The sequence below is a fragment of the Cyprinus carpio genome, chromosome B6 (genome assembly GCF_018340385.1).
Source record: "Cyprinus carpio isolate SPL01 chromosome B6, ASM1834038v1, whole genome shotgun sequence".
Lineage (NCBI taxonomy): Eukaryota > Metazoa > Chordata > Actinopteri > Cypriniformes > Cyprinidae > Cyprinus > Cyprinus carpio.
In genome coordinates, this window is record NC_056602.1 from 17,702,809 (window position 1) to 17,725,773 (window position 22,965).

General features: G+C 36.3%; 2 protein-coding genes and 1 long non-coding RNA gene across 3 annotated transcripts; 1 reads left to right on the plus strand and 2 right to left on the minus strand.

Annotated features, from left to right (window-relative positions):
* Positions 1 to 472: 472 nt before the first annotated feature.
* LOC109054759 (dolichyl pyrophosphate Man9GlcNAc2 alpha-1,3-glucosyltransferase-like) lies at positions 473 to 14,201 on the minus strand. Its single transcript, XM_042725989.1, has 14 exons — positions 13,992 to 14,201; positions 13,666 to 13,750; positions 13,423 to 13,512; positions 13,228 to 13,316; positions 12,023 to 12,105; positions 11,858 to 11,922; positions 11,548 to 11,733; positions 9,615 to 9,750; positions 6,747 to 6,832; positions 4,326 to 4,410; positions 4,177 to 4,247; positions 3,114 to 3,182; positions 1,531 to 1,726; positions 473 to 995 (listed from the first exon to the last, which is right to left on the minus strand). Exons 1-14 carry the CDS (start codon positions 14,071 to 14,073, stop codon positions 798 to 800), a joined length of 1,521 nt encoding a protein of 506 aa, XP_042581923.1. The 5' UTR covers positions 14,074 to 14,201; the 3' UTR covers positions 473 to 797.
* Positions 914 to 1,689, plus strand: LOC122137682. Its single transcript, XR_006155023.1, has 2 exons — positions 914 to 1,052; positions 1,174 to 1,689. It is a non-coding gene; the product is annotated as an uncharacterized LOC122137682 (long non-coding RNA).
* Positions 14,202 to 17,867: 3,666 nt separating the features above from the next.
* LOC109054750 (forkhead box protein D3-like) lies at positions 17,868 to 19,698 on the minus strand. The gene has a single exon (XM_042725990.1). The coding sequence runs from the start codon at positions 19,405 to 19,407 to the stop codon at positions 18,292 to 18,294; it is 1,116 nt and encodes a 371-aa protein (XP_042581924.1). The 5' UTR covers positions 19,408 to 19,698; the 3' UTR covers positions 17,868 to 18,291.
* Between the last annotated feature and the right edge of the window lie 3,267 nt (positions 19,699 to 22,965).

Consider the following 22,965-nt stretch of genomic DNA (forward strand, 5'->3'; position numbering starts at 1 on the left):
CTTTTGTTTAGGGCTGCATGATAATAAAAATAAAAATAAATTGTGATGTGGCTTAGTGCGATTTTCATGCTGCAAAAGCTGTGATTTAAGTATATGTACATTGTTTAATAAATATTAGTGTTATATTTTTTCAGATGTACTGTAAACTAATTTGATTATTTTTCTTAAATTATCATTTTTTATTGTATAGGGAAATATAGTAATATTTCATGAATTTATTTTAAAATAATAATTCTAACAATTATAATTAATCTTTTTTTCATATTGCTATATAATGAAAAAAAAAGTCAAAATTGTGTAGCAAATCTGGAGTTTTTTTTATTGTTTTTAAAGCTTTTTAAATTGCCATAATTTATTTATTTTTTTAATCAGAAAACAATCAAATTACAGTTAAGATTTTTTTTCCCCCCAAATCGCGCAACCCCACTTTTGTTCATTTTTGGGTCATTTGAAAACACTGGAGACACTTTCATTTGGTACAAAACCATTTAATGATGTATTTAAAATGTAAAAATAATGGCCTTACGGTTTGGTCATTTACACAATACCAATATCCCACTAACTGAATTTGTCTCCAAGGCAAACAAGTGAGAGAAAGTCTGGCAAAACTGTATCTCCTTTATTTGAATTCACTCTTCTCAACTCAAGCAAGATCCCTAAACCTCATTAAGAGGAAATGAAATTTTCCCAAACTATTCCCATCCTGTTCTTTTCTAACTGAAGGGATTGTCCTTTCCCTTCACCATCATCCTGGCTGTAGTTCTTCCTTTGACAACCAGCGTCTTTGAAGACATGTTTCAGTTTGTTTTCTTCTGACTCTTTTTCCTCTGCGGCTCCATCAACTGGACCTGGTTGAAATATATGATGAAGCCCAGAAAGTGGAGAAAGGAGAGGACGGAGACCAGCACCGGAAACAGATCAGGCAACTTGGCCGGAGGCTTCAACCACACGCTCGTAAAGCTCAACGCTGCCATGGCCGCTAGTGAAAACCAGAACTGCAATATACAAAGTGACAACACTTATTACAAGAGAGAAGAAGTACCATGATAAAGGTTCATTAGTTCTAGTCAAGTGCTCAGCATGACACGGATCCTTGTAACTTGATGTTTATTTTCCACCCTGTTTCAGGAAGATGAGTCGAGGTATAAACATTAACATGTCTATTTACGACAGATGGAGTGAAGGATCAGTGGAAGTGCTGGTGTGAGCAACACGACCCCCCAATGAAACACTACCTTCATCGTAGGGCCCCCTTATTTGTGTCTCTTGTGTAAATAAATATATCTAGGCAAACCTGTGTTAATGACTCACGCTACAAAAATAGCACACCTCCTGGTCTTGAACATTCACGCAAGGAGCTGTTGAAACATTCAGTCTTCAAAAGCGCTAAGAAGAGCATGGGGTCAAGCTAATGTGAAACCTATGAGCCGTTCAGGTGGGCCAGTGTACTTAACTGACTTCTTCATAAGCATCGATGTCATTTACATCAGTGGTGTGGAGTAACAGGCCGTGACGTCGGTGTTAACTTACTTTCCATTTAATGATCCGGCTGAGGTTGAGTTTAGGCAGCCAGCGCTGAGTGAGTTTGCGATAGAGACCCAGTCTGAGCTCTTCTTCTGTACTTCTCTCTAAAGCAGAGAGCAGATACAAACTCAGAAAGAGGAACGCCAATGAGGTCACAACGTAAGGCAACAGCAAACCGTCCTTCAGCAGAAGAGGGAGCATGCTACGGAAAACAAAAAATACAAGTCTTAAAAACAGACAAGTCAAGATGTGTACATCATATACATATACTGACACCTAGTAGTGTGGATGTAAAATCACGCAACTCTTTTCACTTAATACAAATGCTTTATTCTTAGTCATACAGGAATAATTTACTTCGCAATTGAAAATGTGATATTAGCGGGGTGACCAAGATAAAGTTCCTAGCATTCGACTGGTCCTGCATTTCAATATTTATGGACACCTAGTGGCATGGATGTAGAATCATACAAATGTTTGCACTTAGTAGAAATAGTCAGCCAAAATTAATTTATTCTGCAAATGAAAGTGTCTAATAATAGCAGGGTGATCAAGATAAAGTTGGCCCTGTAATTTCAAAATGGCGACCTCCATGAGGGGACCCTCTCTGTGTAAAAAATACCCCCAAACTTTTAGATTTAATCAGTTATGGCATATTCAGTCTTTTCAGTCAGGTTTACTCTGACTAAAATGGCTTATAATTTTAGATTAAAATGATTTTTTAGGTAATGGAAAACTATTTTATATATTAAACATATTTAATATATTGAAAAATGGTTTAATTATCACAATGGTGCTCATTTTCCAGCAGGTCTTCATTATTGCTTATAAAACATTTTCTTTAAATTGCATTGATGAGATCAACATACAGGCAATGTATTTAACATCACATAAGTATATCAGACATGGAAGTCAATCTTTAGCTAACTAGCTTAGCTGTTTCCATAGGCATTTGACTGAAAAACAATAATTTGCACACCAACCATATCAGGAATAATACGGCTATTGAGATAGTGTTGACAAAATAAAACAATCTTTGTGTTCCCAGAACAGGTCATGACGCAGAAAAAAAACAATACTAGCTGTGAATTTTGAACATTTCGCTATAATGAGTATAAAGTGTGCTAATGAATGGTGTGCGTTTGGGGCACAGAAAACTCTGGCAATGTGTTGTCTCTGTATGTTCTTGTGGATATTTCCCCTAATAGTGCAACAATTACGCCATCATAGAATATAATTCACTTATCTTCCATAACAAAGAACATCATGTCTTCAGCTAAAAACATAAATATGCAGCATTAAAACTAGTTTTGTGGAAGCAGTCAGTGCGATTCTAGAGAATGGTGGGTTGTGTTTACACAAAGGGGTCTTAGTTTAATGGTATGTGGGCTATGTCATGTAATCCAGTGATATCCTTACACTAAACCATGCACACATCAATTAGTGTGGACAGCTGGGACTCCCCTATCGGCTACTACTCTTCTTCTCACTATATAGTCATTCGCTGATTTTGTTTCTATCTTAACCATAAGGATTCATTTACAGTACTGTAATTTTAATTAAGTAACACATAATGTTTGATATCTTACCTGAAAGTTGACGTTAGTAGAAACCAAGTGGCAATCAGAGGTATTTCATTGAAGACAAGGCAAACTGGCCTGTAAAACATATATTTGACTTTTAAGACTATATTTACTACATTACAGATATGTTTACATGATACCAATGCTATAATTATGTAGTTGAGAGGGCAAGGACTAGGTATCAGTATCTCTCTTCAGTGATCCAGTCACTACACTTCCTCTGTCAGCTAATTTTTAACACCCAATAGAGACCCCTAATCCTGAAACATGCCTTACTGGTTGACTAACACGTGCAAGATATACAGTTACACAACATTTAAAATCTGTTGATTGCAGCTATTTCTTTGCATATGCTGTATATCATAATATGTTAGATTTATGACTATAAACATGCAGAACAGTGTTGCCAAGTCCTCAGTTTTACAGCGAAATTGGGCTAATTAACACTGTTGCTGTGGATTTAAGTGACACTAAATAACGTGATATTTAGCCCATGGGGATGTGATATTTAACCCCACCAGAAAAATGTATTTTACCCCCTTAAACGTGATTGGGCTAGTTTTGAATAGCAATTGGGTGGGTTTTGCTGTGAAAACCTGGCAACCCTGAGGCAGAATATGGGAAAATACAGCACTAAATAATCACTTACTTAATTTAAAGTAAAGTTTCTAATGTCAAGAGATCAACAAATATTACCATTTTATAATAGGCTATTTTTATAATTATGTGTTGGGTAACTAACATTATTTAATTATTGTTTTATTTCTGCATTTTGACAATTATAACTACAGTGTCTATCAGGTAGACCCAGCTTTAAAGTTAAAAAGCATAAATAACGTTAAAAATATCAAACTGAATATCAGTAAATCTTAAGAAGTTGCCAATAATCACCAAATAATTATTTTTAAGCATGTTTCTATAATTAAAAGTTATGAAAATGAACACTTCATCTTAAACACGATACTGTTATTTTGTTTGACAAAATTTTGTCTACATCGATGACAGTGGGTTAAGCAAAAGTAGCAATAGCAATTAGATCAAGTAATATGAATTATATTCCACTGCTTACAAGGCTACTAGAAGGATAGACTTCTCATGGACTTGGAAGGAGAAGAGGAAAAAAGCCAGGGAGGTGTTCACCTACAGTACAAGCAGATCAGGGGAGTCAGTGGTCAAAAATACAAGTCGTTGAACAAACACAATCATGACACCACTTACCAAAGCAAGCTTAAACTGCCATAGAGTGGGTTTGGACAACAGTTTTAAAGATGAAGGCAGGACGAACAACAGAGTAAGAGCAAAACTGAAAGAAAATAGAAAAAATTATTTCATTGAGTACATACATACATTACTAAAAAGATTTACTATACACACAAATGAAGCAGAGAAATACGATCAAGAGCCCCTGTTGCCAAAGCTTGTAATCTATCCCATGGAACTAGAGGACACGGCTGCCTGATCTTTTTATACATCCTCACAGTCAACAAGAAAGATCCCAGCATGCAGGAAATGCATGAGATTCTGGGATGGCCTGCTGAGCACTCACAGAATTGCTTGAAGCCCTCAATCATCATTCTCTTGAAGGAAATTGACCCTATTAGAGATGAATGACCCTAGTAGGACAAGAATCTGGTCCATAGTGACAGATGCAAATGTAAGAGGTGAGATAAACTGTACAGGGAAAGCATATAGGTTATTTTAAACAGCTTGCCAAAGTGAACTTTCCAGAAAACTTCTCTCTGGCTAGTAAACACCTTCGAAGTATTGTTGGTCCGTGGTGATTATGTAATAGGTAGGTCAGCTCTGGGGCACTGCCTTCTTAGATGTGGAAATATTCTCCATCTTCTCGTGAATAAAAACATGAACAAACTGGAGTGCTGCTTTATAGTAGAACCTTAAGCTGTTACTATAATCGAAAGCAACACTGACACTGTTTTTTTATGTTTAATACTGTAAAACTGCTTGCTTTAAAGCAATTTATTGTATAATGTGGTATATACGTGTTATATGAATGGACTGCCGAATTGCAGAGCTCTTGCAAACGTTATGATGAGATGCTTTCTTAATTGCTGTTTTCTCATCACTGTTATTATTTGCTTAAAAAACTATAGGAAAAATTTTATTTGGAGCTGACTGATGTAGCAGTCGTCTTGTACATATACTTACACCTAGTGGTGTGGCTGTAGCTATCGCGCAAATGTTTACACTTACTAGCAATGCATGATTTACAGTCAGCCATGATTCATTTATTCTCCAAACAAAAACGTACAGTAATAGCGGTTAAACAAGATAAAGTGTGCAATATTTGGCTGGTCTTGTCATTTTAAAATTGATGCCCCCATGTGAGGACCAGCTCCTTTTAAAATGAAACAGGTTTTATTAGGCTATTTATAACTTGAGGCTTCATTTCACATGAATATACATGATTTTAAACATATTTTAAAAATCTTATTTGTTTATTTATGTTAAAGGGATACTCCACCCCAAAATGAAAATTTTGTCTTTAATCACTTACCCCCATATCGTTCCAAACCCGTAAAACTTTGTTCGTCTTTGAAACACAATTTAAGATATTTTGGATGAAAACCAGGAGGCTTGTGACTGTCCCATTGACAGCCAAGTAAATTACACTGTCAAGGTCCAGGAAAGTATGAAAAGCATTGTCAGAATAGTCCATCTCCCATCAGTGGTTCAGCAGTAACATTATGAAGTGACGAGAATTTTTTTTTTACGCGAATAAAAAAATACAAATAAAATAATGACTTTATTCAACAATTTGTCTCCTCTGTATCTCCACATCACCGTAGCAACATGTAGGAGAATATGAGCATAATGTACTGCGAAATTTTGTAGAATATGAGCTTAATGCACTGCATGCGCTCTTCTGAGCATGTATTTACACTTTGATTTGAAAGAAAACAGTGCATTCTTGTGGTGCGGCTGATACAGACGAGCGTAAGCTGCCTGTGTTCAGCTCATATTCTCCAAAATGGCGCTACGCTGATGTGGAGAGAGACAGAGGAGACAAATCTTTGTTTTATTCACGTACAAAAAGTATTCTCGTCGCTTCATAGTGTTACAGTTGAACGACTGATGGCAGATGGACAATTCTGACAATGCTTTTCATACTTTTCTGGACCTTTTCTGGGCAGTCTAAGGGACAGGGATCTTAAATTGTGTTCCAAAGACAAACAAAGCTTTTACAGGTTTGGAACGACATGGGGGTAAGTAATTAATGACAAAATTTTCATTTTGGGGTGGAGTACCCCTTTAAACTTTTTAATAAGGAAAACATGATTGAGTGCACCCTTAAAACAGCACAATGAGAAAATTCATTACTGACTTTGCAAAAATAGACTAAACAAAGACAACAAAAAAAGGAATTCTTAAATGAATAGTCAAAGAAATAATCTTGACCAAGCCCTTGCACCTGCAGATTAGTGTCCACATATCAGTATCTCAAAATCTCTCCGATATCATTAACTACCCATAATCCCACTGTGCCCTCCCGTTATAATTAGATGTGTTTCACAAACATGGTAAGAGGGAATATACTGAGAAAGATTTTGAGGTGGAGATACATAAAGAGACAAAGGAAAAGGAGAAAGGGTGGTGGGTAAATGGATGGTGAAGGATTACCTGAGGAACAGCTGAGTCTCTCTGGACAGCAGGGTCTTGATCTTTATCAGCACATTCAAGCTGCACCATGTGTTAGCCACTTTATCCTGTCAACAAACACATGCTCTCAAAGTCACTAAACTAATGCGCTCCGGACAGAATGACACAATGAGAACGAATGATACACTGACCGCTAGGTCAGTTCTCAAGTTCTTTATGAACAGTTGTTTAAACTAGTGGAACTTCAGGGGTGTCAACTCAATTTAAATTAAGGGCCAGAATGAACAAAAATTCACATTTAACTTTATGCTTTAATGACTAGCATTGGGATCAAATAAAAGTAAGTTCATTTAAATGCATGCAAATGCCTTTAGATTACATATACATACAAAAATAAGAGTTAAAATATAGGGAATATTACACATCATATAGAATGCACTGCTCTTGGTAACTGTAGTAAATCACCTAAAATCTAATATTAAAGGTAATATTTTATTACCTTCCAGTAATGAGTAACTTTCTGTTGTAATATAATATAAAATATAAAAATGTAATGTTATAAATATATCATGCCAAAATGAAAAAAAAAAAGTTTTTTTATATCCCAAACTATATTATGCCTCGATGTTATTTTAGCATTAGCTAAAATTAACTATTAACATTAACTAACTATAATTTATTTTTATATTTAATAATATTTTTTATTAATATTTTAATATTCGGTTTTCACTTTATTTTTAAGTTTTAGTAATTTTAGTATTTCAACTTTAGTACTTATTTAGTCAAGTTAGCTGTCAAGACAATATTTCTCATTTCAGTTTAATTTTTTAAAATGTATTTATTTTATTTTTATTTTCTAATGATCTAATATTTATACTACATTTTACTTCAGCTTTATTTCAACTTTTTTAAATAGTTTTTGTTTTATTAAATGGCAACAGCACTGTTGGACCTACAGCCATGAGTTTTTCATAAAAATAGTGTATGAAATTAGTCAGCAACAAAGGTTAAAGTGAAGGATTTGTTCTTGCTTGTTTTCAATAATGTTCCAGCTCAAGAAAATACCCTTTTTTTAAATAACCACAAATTTATGATCATGCTTACAAAATTAGCATTGACATATTAGGTAAGTATCTTTAAATGGTATGTAGCTTTTGAAGAGAAAGCACATAAGTGAAATAACTCGGCGTAATCATTTCCCAACTGAAAGCGCAATAAAAATTCCTGTGGGCATTCTTGGGGGGCATTGGTACAAAGGGCAAGGGTGAAGTATTACACTCCCATTAATTTTCCCGTCAAGTAACCATGATATCAAAAAAAGTTATGCACATATTTGTAAACTTATAGACACAGGGTTAAATGACTGTTCTAATGCATACCAAGGACATTAATAACGTCACAGAGGTTGCAAAGACTGCAGTTTTACCACATAAAGAAGACCAAATTGCACCCTTTAGGAAACCGATCCGTTCCAGTCCTGCTGACCTTTCTGCTGGAGTACCGACATGTGATTCCTCAAAGACTGGTGGCCATTAACAGTTGTGCAACAACAGAATTAGTAAATGTTATGAAAGTTTCAGCCCTGCTTCTGAGAATTTCTTCATAGTGCTCAATCCTCGAAAACACAGCTGCTGTCTTTCACAGCTGTGTGAAGACGAGTGGACACTACAGCTGAAGATGAGACCCACCTTGAAAAATGTTTTTTTGTCTATACAGTGAAAGTCAATGAGGTCCATTGACAAATCATTGACTTTCATTGTGTAAAAAATAAATAAATAAAATCCACACTTGCCCAGTTGATTGATCTCAGTACATTAAGACAACTGTTTTATGAAATGTTATATTAAAATTTGGAAGTGAGGAATTATTTAATTAAAAACACAATGATTTGCATACATTTTCACAGCAGAAACATTGGATATAACCACCGATTTAGCTATCAGCTAAATATCATCTAGCTTTACCATGCTCTGATGTATATGATAGCAATAGCCAAGACGCGCTTAGCGCTCCGTCCGTCACAAATGCTCAAGGCTCTAGGTTAGAATTACTCACACCTTGTGTATTACGTTAGCCTCATGTCAGGCAAATGCATGATATATTCCGGGCCCTGAGCCCTGCAGAATTTTCAATTACTTCTCACAACACAGCTACTTTGACAACAGGGTTTTTGGGTGCATTTCAAAAGCAAGCCGCAGTACTTGTACACCATGTATTTCAGTATTGACTTACTAAAGGCTTTAGACAACGAACAGGACACAGCTCTTGTTTTCCAATAAACTCAACGTGAGACCCTTGTTTACTAATCAGATCTAAAGGATAAATCCTGCACTGGACCCAAGGGGTTTCATTGAGGTAATCTATGAATACAGGAGGATACGACTGGCTAGATGTGTATTAAGTCAGTCTTCTATTTGCATTAATATCACAGATCCCAAATTGAACACTGTTTACTGTATGTATCTACATAGGATTCTGGCAACAGTGTATTTATGCATTCATGCATGCATACAGAGAAAAATGTAATGCATGTGGATAAGGATTTCAAGGGCATTTCCCTGCATTGGAAATTTTATAACAGGCAAGAACAGAGCACCACGTTGTAATGATGTGTTTAAGACTCACTCTTTAAGCAATAAATATGACTGATTTACATAAATTTGACCTTAGTGTTTTACATAAGTAAAGCTCAAATCCCCTGACCCAACTGTACAAATACTGTATTGAATGTTATCGAATAGTAAACATGCATTTCTCAATTTTCAAGGCAAGATAATCTCAGTTATCCAAGCACTGGTTCAAGAGAATTAAAAAGGAACCTATTTAGATTAACTTGAAGGAGTTTGCCATTAATGCTTTGTGATGCTGCATATACATTATGTGAATTACCTCAAACAAACCCCGACCAACAGGAAAAAGGCGATGAAGAACTTGTAAAGGTTGTTTGGGGTCAGATAAAAAGGGCATCCAGCAGAGGGCAAAGGTCACCAGTACAGTCATGGAGATCTTGACCAAATGAAAAAATCTGGGTACACAAAAATTTAGCAATATAATTACAATTGTATAAACACAATTACCTTTCAATTTATTCTGTGAACGCAAAGATCTAAAAAAGAATATTAAAGGGATAGTTCACCCCAAAAATTAAAATTATTTTATTAATTACTCCCCCTAATGTCATTCCAAACCTGTAAGACCTTTGTTTATATTCGTAACACAAATTAAGATATTTTTGATGAAATCCGAGAGCTCTCTGACCCTCCATAGACAGCAACACAACTGAAATGTTCCCATATCCAGAAACATAGTAAGGAAGATGTGATTTGGAGGAGAAGAATTCTTGAATAAAGTCATTATTTTTGTTTTTCTTTTTGCGCACAAAATATTCTCATAGCTTTGTAAAATTGCGGTTGAGCCACTGATGTCACATGGACTGTTTTACCGATGTCCTCCTTACTACATTTCTGGGTGTGGAGAACATTTGTGTTTCTGTCTATGAAGAGGTCAGAGAGCTCTCGGATTTCATCAAAAATATCTAAATTTGTGTTCTGAAGATGAACGAAGGTCTTACGGGTTTGGAACGACATGAGGGTGAGTAGTTAATTACAGAATTTTTGGGTGAACTATACCTTTAGGTAATTTTGTATCTTCCAGGAATAAGATTGTCTGTTCTCCTAACAATTCAACAAAGGTGCTCAAACAGTTTTTTTTTTTTTTTTTTTTTTTTTATGATTTGCTGACCAATCTTGAACAATCTTGAACTTTTTAGAACATTTAATACAAATTTGTCATAAAATACTATTCATTTAATATATAGTTAAAAAAAATATTTTCCATAATTAATGGGTCATAAATCAGGTCACTCGACTACTTGAGTAGAGACAACAAGCTCTCGCAGTTTTTTAGTGTACTGTATACTGGAGCAACTAACACCTCTCAGCTGTAGATATACAGTTGCACGCACTGGCATAGCAGGGAGGGTCAGGCATGGCCAGAGAGTCATCTGGACATGTCTCTTCTCAGGCAAACTAATCCACCAATGCATCTGCCTCCAAATGCCCTTGGTACATTGTTACTAAATCAACAAATGCAAGACAGCAAAGAGCAGAGTGCTTGCACTGAGACCCGCTGCAGGACTGGTGTAGAAATGCATACAAAGTCAAATTGAATAATAAAAGAAAAGAAAATCCACATGTAGTGGTGTCTAATAATGATGAACATTAAGGATGTTATTTTCAGGCATAAATAAGGCAATCAGGTTATGAAACTTGTAGCTGGACACTTGCAGCTAAAGGTGTCATTAGCATTGTCAACAAATGTATTATTTCATTAACAGGGCTTTTTCACTTATATGAACAATTCATAATTACTGAGATTTGGTGATTATTCAGGTTTAGCCATGAACAAAGATTTTACTTTTAATTTACGCCCAATTTTTTTTTATACACACTACAGTACTACTAATCAAAAGTTTAGAATAATAAAATTTAAGATTTTTTTTTTTTTTTTTGAAAGAAGTCTCTTATACTAAAGTTGCATTTAATTGTTAAAAAAACACAATACATAAAGTCAAGAAGCTTTTTCTCCATCACTGATGTGGGATTTTTGTATATGTGTTACAATGATACAATTGAAATATTGTTGAAAGCCTATAATTGGTCTCAACAATTGGCAGGCCTACATTTACTACACTAGGTTTGGTACCTTCTGGAATTTCTTGAGGTCTTCTTAAATAACTAATAGTTTATCAATTTTAACATATTATTGGAATCAACTTAAAAAAAAAAAATTAAATGTGTGTGCAACAACCCAAATGACTCACCCTCTCCAAGTCAAGCCCTGCTTGATGCACTTGCCCAGGAGGTAACAGAAGAAAGGCAGTGAGTGATACAATTCCATTTGCTTGTAATTAAGAGCCAAAGTGAAGGCCAAGGAACCAAACAAATCCCAGCCCAAACCAAGTCCCAAAATCCCCCATAGAGCCAGACCCAGGCTCACACTGTTATATCTGAAATTGCAGTTAAAGACTATGCACATTTTAAGTTCTTGACATGACTGTGAATATCTTAAATGAATAAATACCATAATAATAAATAAATACCATAGCAATTAAGATAAAGGTTAAAGGATACTGAAAATGACCGTAGTCAATCAGTATAAGTCCTGGATACAGAAGGATGCAGAAAGCTGTGGCAACCTACGAGAACAAAATGGTACATTTTGACCAAATCAAATCATGTTAATGATTACAAATACAAATTAACAATATACCAATTCAAAGATAGTCTTTTAGTTACCTTTTGTTTAGAGGATCCATCGCAAAAGTAGAAGCAGTAAAGCAAAACTGCTGGAATGTAGATCAAAATATCTGTAAAAAGAACTGTTGGGACAAGGAAGGTTAATATGCATGAACATATAAATGTTTCTCCTAATTTACAGAGATTTACATCATTTAACTATAACTAGATGTAACCATATGACTGTGTTGACTTTCATGACTGTAAACTGTTAAAACATTATAATAGATTATTCAGAGCACTTCAATGCAGCAATATGAATGAACTCTTATAAAACTAATTAATAGATTTCCATTTTATATATTTACATACTATAAATTTTCATTTTAAAAATGCCAGATGAGTAATTTCCGTGAAAACAATAATATATGGATTTCACAAGATGGTGCAAGAAATACAAGCATATTTGAGTAATTATATACACAGAACAAGCATATATTTTAATTTTAAAAACAATAATAATCAATATCATGTTTTAAAAAGGTTTGTGGCCAGCCTGCTGAATTAATCATAACTATCATCATGGAAGCTTCATTAGAAATAACTTTAAAATAATAGAAACAAAAGTTTATGGGTGGATTAATGCCAATTATAATTCCAGCATTTCTGCAAAACCAATAAGTTAAAGGGATAGTTCACCAAAAAATGAAAATTCTGTTATTAATTAATCACCTTGTCATTCCAAACTTGTAAGACCTTTGCTTCATCTTCGGAACACAAATTAAGATATTTTTGATGAAATCCAAGAGCTTTCTGACCCTGCATAGACAGCAACACAACTGAAATGTTCCCAGACCTAGAAACGTAGTAAGGACATTGGTAAAACAGTCCATGTGACATCAGAATACCAAAATCAATTATGCCAAGTATTTATGTGCAAAGAAAACATAAATACCATAATTTCTTATGCCACTGATGTCACATGGACTGTTTTACCGATGTCCTTACTACGTTTCCGGGTCTCTGGGAACATTTCAGTTGTGTTGCTGTCTATGCAGGGTCAGAAAACTCTCAGATTTCATCAAAAATATCTTCATTTGTGTTCTGAAGATGAACCGAAGGTCTTACAGGTTTGGAAAGACATGAGGGTGATTAATTAATGACAACATTTTCATTTTTGGGTGAACTATCCCTTTAAGAGGTAGAAATGACACTGTGACTGCCATCTAAAATATCTGCAATAGATTACTGATATCAATACATACCTGTGGCCCTCATAAACAACTTATGTGAGTGGCTTTCATAGCCTCTAGACGCATACAACTCTACCCATTCAGGATTGAGCAGCTTTGCTCTAGAAAAATAGACACCACACAAGGCAAAATCAAAATTATCATCAAGCCATGTTCAACTGATAAATAAAAAAATATGGATGCTATACCAGGTAAAAGAACACTTACACATAAGCACAGACCAGACTGTGATATGCTGTCAAAGGAGGATAATCAAGACCCCAGTAGTTCAAATCATTATTTGTAGTATTGAAGTACCTAGTTTGAAAAACAAAAACTGTTAGGCCACATTCATATAAGGCTTTGGCCTTACCATTAATATACTGTGACATTTAATTTCTACAATATATAAGGAGAGGGAGCTTCGCCAATATTGGTTTACTTGGCACAAAAGAAGATCGAGAGACTAACCATTCATGAACAGGTAGATTGTAAGTCACTTCTTGCCAGTGTCTCTGTGCTTCATAGTCACCGAACATTGGCGGTTTACCTGCACCTATTCCATTAAATGACATGCAAAATAGTATGATTTATTCATTAAAACGTAAATGTATAAGGTACAATATTCATCACGTTTAACATTCTTTCACAAATAATGTTTATCCCCCTTGATTGACATTTTAGATGAGCTGATCTTGCATATTTACGGATGAATGAGTTGTTCCGAACACTTGCAGCTGAGTTTGACGTGTCAATATACTGATCCTAAAGACACCGGTGGTTCATTCAAAACCAACCTGAGTAGGAATGAAAAGACACGGCCCATCTCGCCGTTAAACCGAGCAGAACGCACAGTGAGATAAGGCTCCAGTTCTCCATGTCTGGTAGCCTTTAAGACTTTTGATTTAAAAATCATAAATCTGCAGCATCGCTCATGCTTTCCTAGAGAGCCGAGTCGGCTGAGATTCACTTCCTGAAACAATACGTCAGCGGAGTGGCGCCCCGTGATGACATCATACATGAGCACGTGGGTTAAGGTGATTGAACAGATTTGGCGTTTGGGCGGTCAAGGTCTGATTTGTAGTTTTGGTCCATGGTCTGATCAAAACTTGAAAATGTTGGTAGTAAATAAGTTTTCAAGTGCAGTCAAGTAAAGATGTTGCTAGATGATGATCCTTAATAAATAAGTAATGATCAAATAATGGACTATCTATGGAACATCACCAGGTAAAGACACTGAATGAACTGCCTTTTGCCTAATTACCAACGCTATGAACAAGATTATGAAAAAATAGGGGGAAAAACAGATGTGTTTATGTTCAACTCTATCCCAAAAATGTCTAAATCAATAATGGTCAAAACAAGGGCAAATATGTTTACCAGATAACGAACTATTTTGATTTATAAATGACAGTTAACTGTTATATTAGAACCATTTAACATTTCATTACACAGACATGACTTGCTTATCTTTAAAACGGATTAAAGAAACACAAACGACTGTAATTTGTGGAATATTTCAGAATATGCTCAACATGTTGACTTTCAGATGCATAAGTAACTTATGTTTGTTGCCATGGTAACCTAACGATTTGATTTAATTACAGAAAAGAAAGTTAAATTAGACAATACGAGCCAATATAACTTTATTTAATTGAAAAAAGCAATTTGTTAGTTTATTATTTATTTGTGCCATTTATAAATGACATTATATATCGTAACGTCATAGACCTGCCTGTTAAGGCATTTAGTGAGTCCTCTTGATGTCAGTCAAATTTAGGTCTGAGAGCATTTGCATCATTGTCCATGAGTCAGTTCTGAATTGTTGTTCACTTTACAATCATACTTGAGCTCCTCAACTTTTATCTGAGCAGTGTTAGGCTAATCGTTAGCATTTCGTTCATTTTAAGAGCTGCTGGATATGACAGCTTCTTTGTGGTTAAATATTTATAAATAATAGCCTAACCATGGACAAGTGCTGATTTGCAGTGACACTTTCATTACAGTAAGGAGCCTATTAGTCACATTCAGCTCAATGACATGTTAATGTCCCTGTTTGCCATCTTTGTCATTTACTGCTTCTTCTTTGCACCCTTTTAATATTTAGTAACCACTGGATCCACATTTACTGTTGGCGATATGCTTCATGAGATAGGATACCTGGGCTTATCAGTTGTCCTTATAGCCCTGCATGTATCTTATGTATTGTGATTTTGATGAACCAACTGTATCTGTTTATTTATTTGTTTGTTCGTTCGTTTTTCACATTTACAGTTCTAGTATTTTTTTTCTGCTTACAAAATTTTGGTGTTTAATTGTTTGAAAGGTATTTTCAAAGAGGAAACTAATATTGCAAAACAAGGTTCGAGAGAAGCTGTCCCGAATTTCGCTGTGCGAAACCAAGCCCATCTACAAAAGATTAGAGAACATGTCCAATAGAAAGAAAAAAAAATCTTTAATGTAACATTTAATATAGAATAATGAACATGACAAAGACATGAGTGTAAAGCACTGGGTTAGGTGTTGGGAACACGGAGACTCTACACCTGTGTATAGCGCGAGAGCAGGTGCACCCAAAAAGGTCAAAGCGTTGTTTAGTTTACCCCAAAATGCTTCCGACCACTTGTCACTTTCAAAATGCTCAGCAAGGGGTTTTCCTTTGTATTTCACACGCCAATAAAAATAGAAAGTTCCCAAAACAGTTGTTGTTAAACGTTTTAGGTCTGTTAAATGTTACGAGTAAATGGATAAACAGCCAAGCAGAATTCTCAAGATCCTGTTGCTGAAACTCCGAATGGCATGATTGTTCTTATTGACAACAGTTAGATGATCACTGATGTTTAATTAATAAATCTGTTTAGCATAACGTCTCATTTATTGTTATTTATTTATTTATTTATTTATTTATTTATAATAGTAAATAGGCCTATCCAAGGCTCGCAACCAGACAAAAAGCAGGATGTGTTATAACCTTGCACTCGTTAGAGTCAACTCTTTCCCACCAGCCGTCCTAGAAATAGATCCCTCATTAAAACCCGTTGAATCTAAACAATTTCACAGTATCTCTAGTCCAAAACAAATAGCATCTAACAGCTCCACGTGCGCGTTCATTATCCTCACGACAGATGCAAAGAAACACGTTTAATTTAGAGATAGGACCACGGTTACTGTAGATGCATCGAAATTTTGCACCTATTAGCTAAAGCAGTCATTTCATTTATATAATTTATTCCTGTAAACGCCATCTAGTGATACACTTGAGACAACATCATCATCATCATCATCATCATCATGATGTGCAGTAGGCTATAGAATGAGGCGATCATATGTTTTAGTTTTATTTTGTTTATTTTCTTAATCCATCTTCTCGGTGTATTTTTATAAACGTCTTGCTGTGCTTTTAAAATGTTTTAGTAAGCTAACATGTATAGCCTATCTCTGTTTTTAAATGCCAAAATATTCGGTAAAAACGAGATAAATGCATTATAGATCAATCTGAAGCTGGGATAGCTTTTACATACTTTTTTAATAGTATGAGCGTGATTAGGCTACAAATCCGTTAGTAGCCAATATCATAACCATTGAGAGAAAAACACACCAGTAACTATCCTACCTAATTTGGGCTAATTTGAATAAGGCTTTATTTTTAACAGCGAAATGCAGCAATAAATTACTGAATATGCTGTTGAAGTCCACTTACAGAAGGCATCAGAACAATGTGCTTACAACCATTATCCCATTTTAAGGAATACGGAGACAGTTGTGAAAGGCCCTGTTATGGCTTTCAGAAGGTCAGTCTCAGCAGCGTCTTTAGCCTGAAAGTGAATTCAAGAAGCGGCTCCTTTTCTTTTCCCATGGGTATCACTTAAATATAGCCCTAACTCTTGTGCGCCACACACCATCTACCATTTGCTGTTTGAGTAGAACTGATTAGCTAGACACAACTGTGAAAGTGTGTTGCTTTAATAAGAACAACTTCCCAAACATTTTTAGGTCGCACTTCATTTTCGTTTGTAAATGGACACGGCAGCTTCTCGACGGCTATTGACCTTTTTATTTGGAAAGAATGTTGTTATTTTTGTAACCTACACTGTCGAAAGGGTGGTATAAGTAAGCTTAGTTTAATTTATAATTAATAATCTGATCGTAGTAATTGTTAGTATATTATTTCTGTAGAATGTTGTCTTTAATGCAAAGTTTAAGGACGGCTGACTGAAACCGTTTGTGGTGGTTGTTTTCAGCCTGAAACAGATGCTGATCCGTTGAAATTATTGCCTAGAGTTATATTCACAGTAAGATAAAATAATAATTTTTTATGTACAGTGTTTTTTTTAATATAATTTTGAATTAAAATATCCTGTTATTAATTTTAAAAAGGACCGCTGAAATAATACACCATTCCAAAATGACTTAATTGCAAATTTAAAAATATAGACTAATCAAGGGGTATCGTTTATGTTTTCAGATCCTATAACACTCATTACTGAAAATATTTGTTTTTAAATTTCTTCTATTGATGAAAATGCTACATTTAATCGCATAGTCTATACACACATATAAGTAATACTATGTAGGCTACACCTGTAATTTATACATTATTTATCTGTTACGTTCCTGTAATTTTAGAAATCATCTGTTAGTTTAATAAAGTCAGTTGTGCCTGAGATCCATTGGATTGTTTTCATATTTATTAACAAATGAAGTTGATTTACAACACAATATAGCTACATAGAATACATATATTTAAATTTTATAAACATACTTTTTCAGTCTTTCAATAAGAACAGTTGAATATTTCATATTAGAAAACAAAGAAAAAAAACATTGATCTTGAAATCACGTCTTTGAAAACAAGGCTCACTCAGCTATTAGTTTAAACAAAGAAATGAAACGGGAAAGAAAAACATGTAAATTATTTCTTTGTACAAATATTTACAAACATTACCTGTACTGAAAGCATTCCTTTTTGATTATGATTTTTTTTTTCTCAAAAGTCTTTACATGGCTACATTGGGGCGGACGAATTGTCCAGTGCTGCCTATAGTTCGTGCTGTATCGTCTTTAAAATATATATATGTCTAAAAAATAGTTTGATTATCATTGAGAAGGCCATTTAGATACCGCTGCTGTGGACGCTGTCGGTAAAAATTGGCCGGAGATGATATTTGACGGGACGCTGAAAATTGGTGCGATGGCAGCTGATGTCCGGGATAAGGACAGAGACTGTGCGCTCAGTAAGGCGGACTGCACCGTCACCGGCGGCCGCAGGAAAGTCTGTGCGCTCGTAGAGCTGCTGGAGACCCCGATAATATTTTCTATGCTGAACGATGGTCGACTGGACGGCTCGGATTTGATGATTGACGCGGTGCTCAGGCTGTTCAGTTGTAACTGGAGACTTGGACTTAGTTGAGAGTTAAATGCTTTTCTGTTCAGTTCTGCGGAGGGCAAGAGAGGCACCGCCGGAGGGAGCATCGGACCCACCGGGGGAATGTACGGGTACTGCAGAGCGGCTGGGTGCGAGTAAGCCGCCGGGTGAATTCCGTAGTGGCGTCCGTAGGGATTCCCAATACTGTACGCCCCAAAACTCTGCATCATGAGGGCGGTCTGGTCCCTGAGAATGTCCGGCTGGTGTCTCTTGAAGCGTTTCCTCCTCCTCAGAAAGCTGCCGTTGTCGAACATATCTTCCGACTGGGGGTCGAGGGTCCAGTAGTTGCCTTTTCCCGGGTTGCCCGGTTCCCGTGGGATCTTGACGAAGCAGTCGTTGAGGGACAAGTTATGGCGAATGGAGTTTTGCCAGGCCGGGAACTTCTCCCGGTAGTAAGGGAAGCGGTTGCTGATGAACTCGCAGATTCCGCTGAGAGTCAACTTCTTCTGTGGGCTCTGGAGGATGGCCATGGTGATGAGGGCGATGTAGGAGTAGGGCGGCTTCACAAGGCTGTTCTTGGGCTTGCTTTGCATGGTACCGGTGGAGCTCTCCTGAGCATCCCCCTTGGACTCTCCCTCTCCGGCGCTCTCGCATGGACTGTCGCTGCGCTCCTTCACCTCGATCTCCTCCACCTCATCTCCCCGGTCCTGCATGCACTGGCTCTCGCAGTCGCTGTCCCTCTCCATCCCCTCGTCGCCCTCCCCGACCACGTCGATATCCACATCGTCAGCTGTGAGCACGGTCTGACCGGACATGTTGCTGGCACTGGTGCCTCCAGACAGGGTCATCACCGCTCACTTTACTGCTGGAGCAAACCAAGGTAAGAGCAGCGGTCAGATCAGATGACGACCGGTGGCTATAAATGCAGGTCAGTCCAGGCCTGCCAGGACAACTTCAACTTTAGAAAATATTTCTCCAGTCCAAAGGCTTCTTTACACCTTGTCTCCTTTCCGCTGTATTTCCTCGAAACTTAAGCGTGGTTTTGGACCGAGGAGTCAAGATGACACGTGCTTTGAAAAGCAGGCTTTAAGGACTGTCTGATAGATTACTTTTCACTTAAAGATATACTATCAGCCGCGTCACGTGACCCGCCGACGTCAGAGGTCGCGCTGTTATACCGCTGAGCTGAAGTTGTTTCATGGATTTGTCAACAAAGGGAACAACAGTAACATCGCCTCTGTTCGTCCGTCATAGACCATTTAGCGGTGGCGGAGGGGAGAAAATCGGCCTGCGTGATTGAAATCATCTCCACAGCTGACGTGCATTCACTCGCCCGCGCTAAACGCAAACTTAACTTTTCTTAGGTCAATTATATTGAAAGCTGCTGAACGAAAACGTCTACAGCTAAGTTAATTGACTATCTTGTCATTTATATTGTGTGTTCGTATACTGCATGATTAAGCGAAGAGTTTTAAATAACCTACTGTACTTTTATTAGTAGAATTCAGTTTTGGAAAAAAAAAAACGACTTGGCCTACACCTGAGTGTTTCTGTAGACGTAGCAGCGCTGATTTTGTTGCGTGTAAAATAAGTACAAAAACAATGGAAATCTATAAATAAAGATCTTTGTAGAGGTGCTAACGACCCTCATCATTGCTCGTGTTAACATATGAATTAAGTAGGAAATGAGCGCGCGGGTAAATGCATAGGAGCCATTCACACGCGCACAGGTGAGCGACGCATGTGGGATATTCCCAAGAAAAAGAAAGCGGAGAGGGAATATGTAAACTCTTTTAACATTTCCTGGATCGTGTGAGAAAACGGTTCTCGGTGTGCTTCGTGGGAACTGCAAGGTTTAATACCGTTTTATTTGTGGTTTGTACTTGGATGCTCTTGTTTCCTGTAGCCTAATATTTCAGAGATTAAACACTGATGTGATTGTCCCGTTTTTGCGGATGCACACACAAAAAATGTTCGCGTGTTTAGTTTTATCTCTTATTTAACCACAAGTAGCCTAATATAACGTCTTATCGATCTACAGCTAGGGATATCTGCCCAGCTGTAATGAAAATAAAGGCTGATGCAATTGACGATCGAATCAATTATTCTCACCACCATTCTATTAGAGCTTACAGAATAGCTAGGCTATATCAATTTAGTAACAGAAAAAAATTCCGAAAGCAAATTGTTAAGCTCAATTTTTTTTCAGGGAATCGCTTATCTCTGTATTTTGGTGCAGGTTTTGCAGCACTGCTTTCAAAACAGCCAGATTTGTTTCTAACCTTAATACTAAAATTATTGTTAAATTATTGTCAATAATAATAATACATTAGCTATTTTATTATTAGTTGGTATAAAATAATTATATACTGTTTTTTTGGTTAATTAAATAGGGGTTTGTATTATATTTTCAGTACACTTGTTTTTGTTGCATGACATTTAATCTGCAAATAGGCCATGACCTTTACCTTTAGCCTGCTCACAATTCTCCGAGGAACGCATGCTTGTGCTACATCTTTGAAGCTGTTTTTGCATGGTCAATGAATGAGATTAATTGAATCATGTCGTTATTAATGGTATTGAAGAGCTCAGGCAAGCAGACAGTGGCCCGTGTGATGTCCCGTTATCAATACGAGCTACTTAGAGGATGAAGTCGAAGCACCTTTAACGCTGCCTAAAGCAAATATTTGCTTTTGAAAACAGTTTTTCCGCTCATTACGCACTCAATTAATAATTTTTTACACGTCTTTGTCACTTAAGTAGGTAAATATTTTGAAGAATATTAATATTTCTACAAACTCCAAATATTTGATGATTTATTGCTTTAGATCGTAATTGTGTCTATGCTGTTGTTTTATTCTAAATATAAATGCATGCATCCAGGCGGTTGTTCGCGTGCGTTTTAGCGCTGCATGTTGCAGAATAATGAAGGGTTTTGTCAGCGGCTTAAAATGTAAAAGACCATATATCTCGAGTCAGTGCGCACTGAAAGATATCGCCCAAAAGGAGATCAAATTCGTCCTCTCAGTGATCTTTTGAAGCTCCATAAATCCGGCTTTATATCTTCGCAGTTTGTTAATGAAATGTACATTTAAGCACACATGCACGGCTTAACCCGACAAAACCTTTTAGAATAATAAGCTAACTCTTTCCAGCATGAACCTATTAGGAGACGCAGGCATAGCAGGTGACGGTGCGGAGACAGTGGCTGAATGTGATTACCCAGCAAGGTCAGAAACAAATAGCTCACAAATAGCAAAGCAGGATCGAATTTATGCCTAATTAAATCGCTGAAATAAAAGAGATAGAAGGGAAAATTGAAGGGCGTAATGGGAAATGTGTCCGTTCAGGGGAGAGGGGATCTGCAGAGGAAAGGATGGAACCCAGATGAAAACTGAACTTGAACTAGGAGGATGCTTCGCATTTGAAGGGTATATTAATGCTGAACGGGCTTAAATAAAATAGATAGGCTACCTAATACATCAATGAATAGGACATTGCAAGATCTTATTAAATAAAGAATAGATATATATAATTGATAATTCTTGTCAATATTGTTTTAAATCCTTATAATTTTTTTATTTTATTTTTTTAAATGTCCATTATCAGTACTTGAGTCTTACTTTAAATCGATAGATGGGTGTTTGATTTGACATGCTGCTTGTATGCACAGCAAACTACACTGTTTGGTCATTAACGTGTAATTTATATTTTTATAAGAGCAATAATAATAAACAAACTAAATAAAGATTCTGTACTTCGTTGTAATCAAATGTATTTTGTAAGCGACTTATCTTTTGCAAAACTGGTCGTGTAAAAACGAGTCATTTCATTATGTAAGCACAGTTGGGGCAAGCTTGTACAACTGTAATAAATTAATGGCTTTGTTAGTGCGCTTTTAATTACGGTTATTGTGCCAATTATTTTACATCAACTCCGCATTATCAGCATGTCAGATTTAATAAAAAGGAGCCATTTGCTGGAAAACTGTTCCTCTCATCTAGAAAGGGAAGTGTCCACGTCATACTCTGGTTAAAAAATGACTTTTCATTTAAATGCAATCCTTAATTGGATTTTCTATGGTCGACACCGTGATTCCCCAAGGCTATACCCACCAGAAGGCAGGATCTCCGTTTTTTCTCTCTCAAAACACAACATTCAAAACCTCTAAGAAGAATCCACTCTATCAACCTGCAACTTTCTGTCAAACAATATGATCCAGCTCATTTTTAACAGTCCCCTTCGTAGTATCATCCTGCAGGCTCCATACAATTACGGCCAAACCAGAAAATCAGTGTTATGCTCCGCAAATTCAGCTGAACACAACATAATTCCGAAGGTATACAAAATAATAAATGACAACGGTATCAAAACACTGTTCGAAAAAGAATGAACGAATAACTGAG

Bases quoted from the DNA above. Each gene is read 5' to 3' on its own strand.
- LOC109054759 (XM_042725989.1), bottom strand. From the start codon at position 14,073: ATGGAGAACTGGAGCCTTATCTCACTGTGCGTTCTGCTCGGTTTAACG. The intron at 13,751-13,991 runs GTTGGTTTTGAA...TTAATGGAATAG, and splicing joins GTCTTTTCATTCCTACTCAG to GTGCAGGTAAACCGCCAATG. The intron at 4,411-6,746 runs GTAATCCTTCAC...ATTTTCTTTCAG, and splicing joins GAGACTCAGCTGTTCCTCAG to TTTTGCTCTTACTCTGTTGT.
- LOC109054750 (XM_042725990.1), bottom strand. From the start codon at position 19,407: ATGACCCTGTCTGGAGGCACCAGTGCCAGCAACATGTCCGGTCAGACC.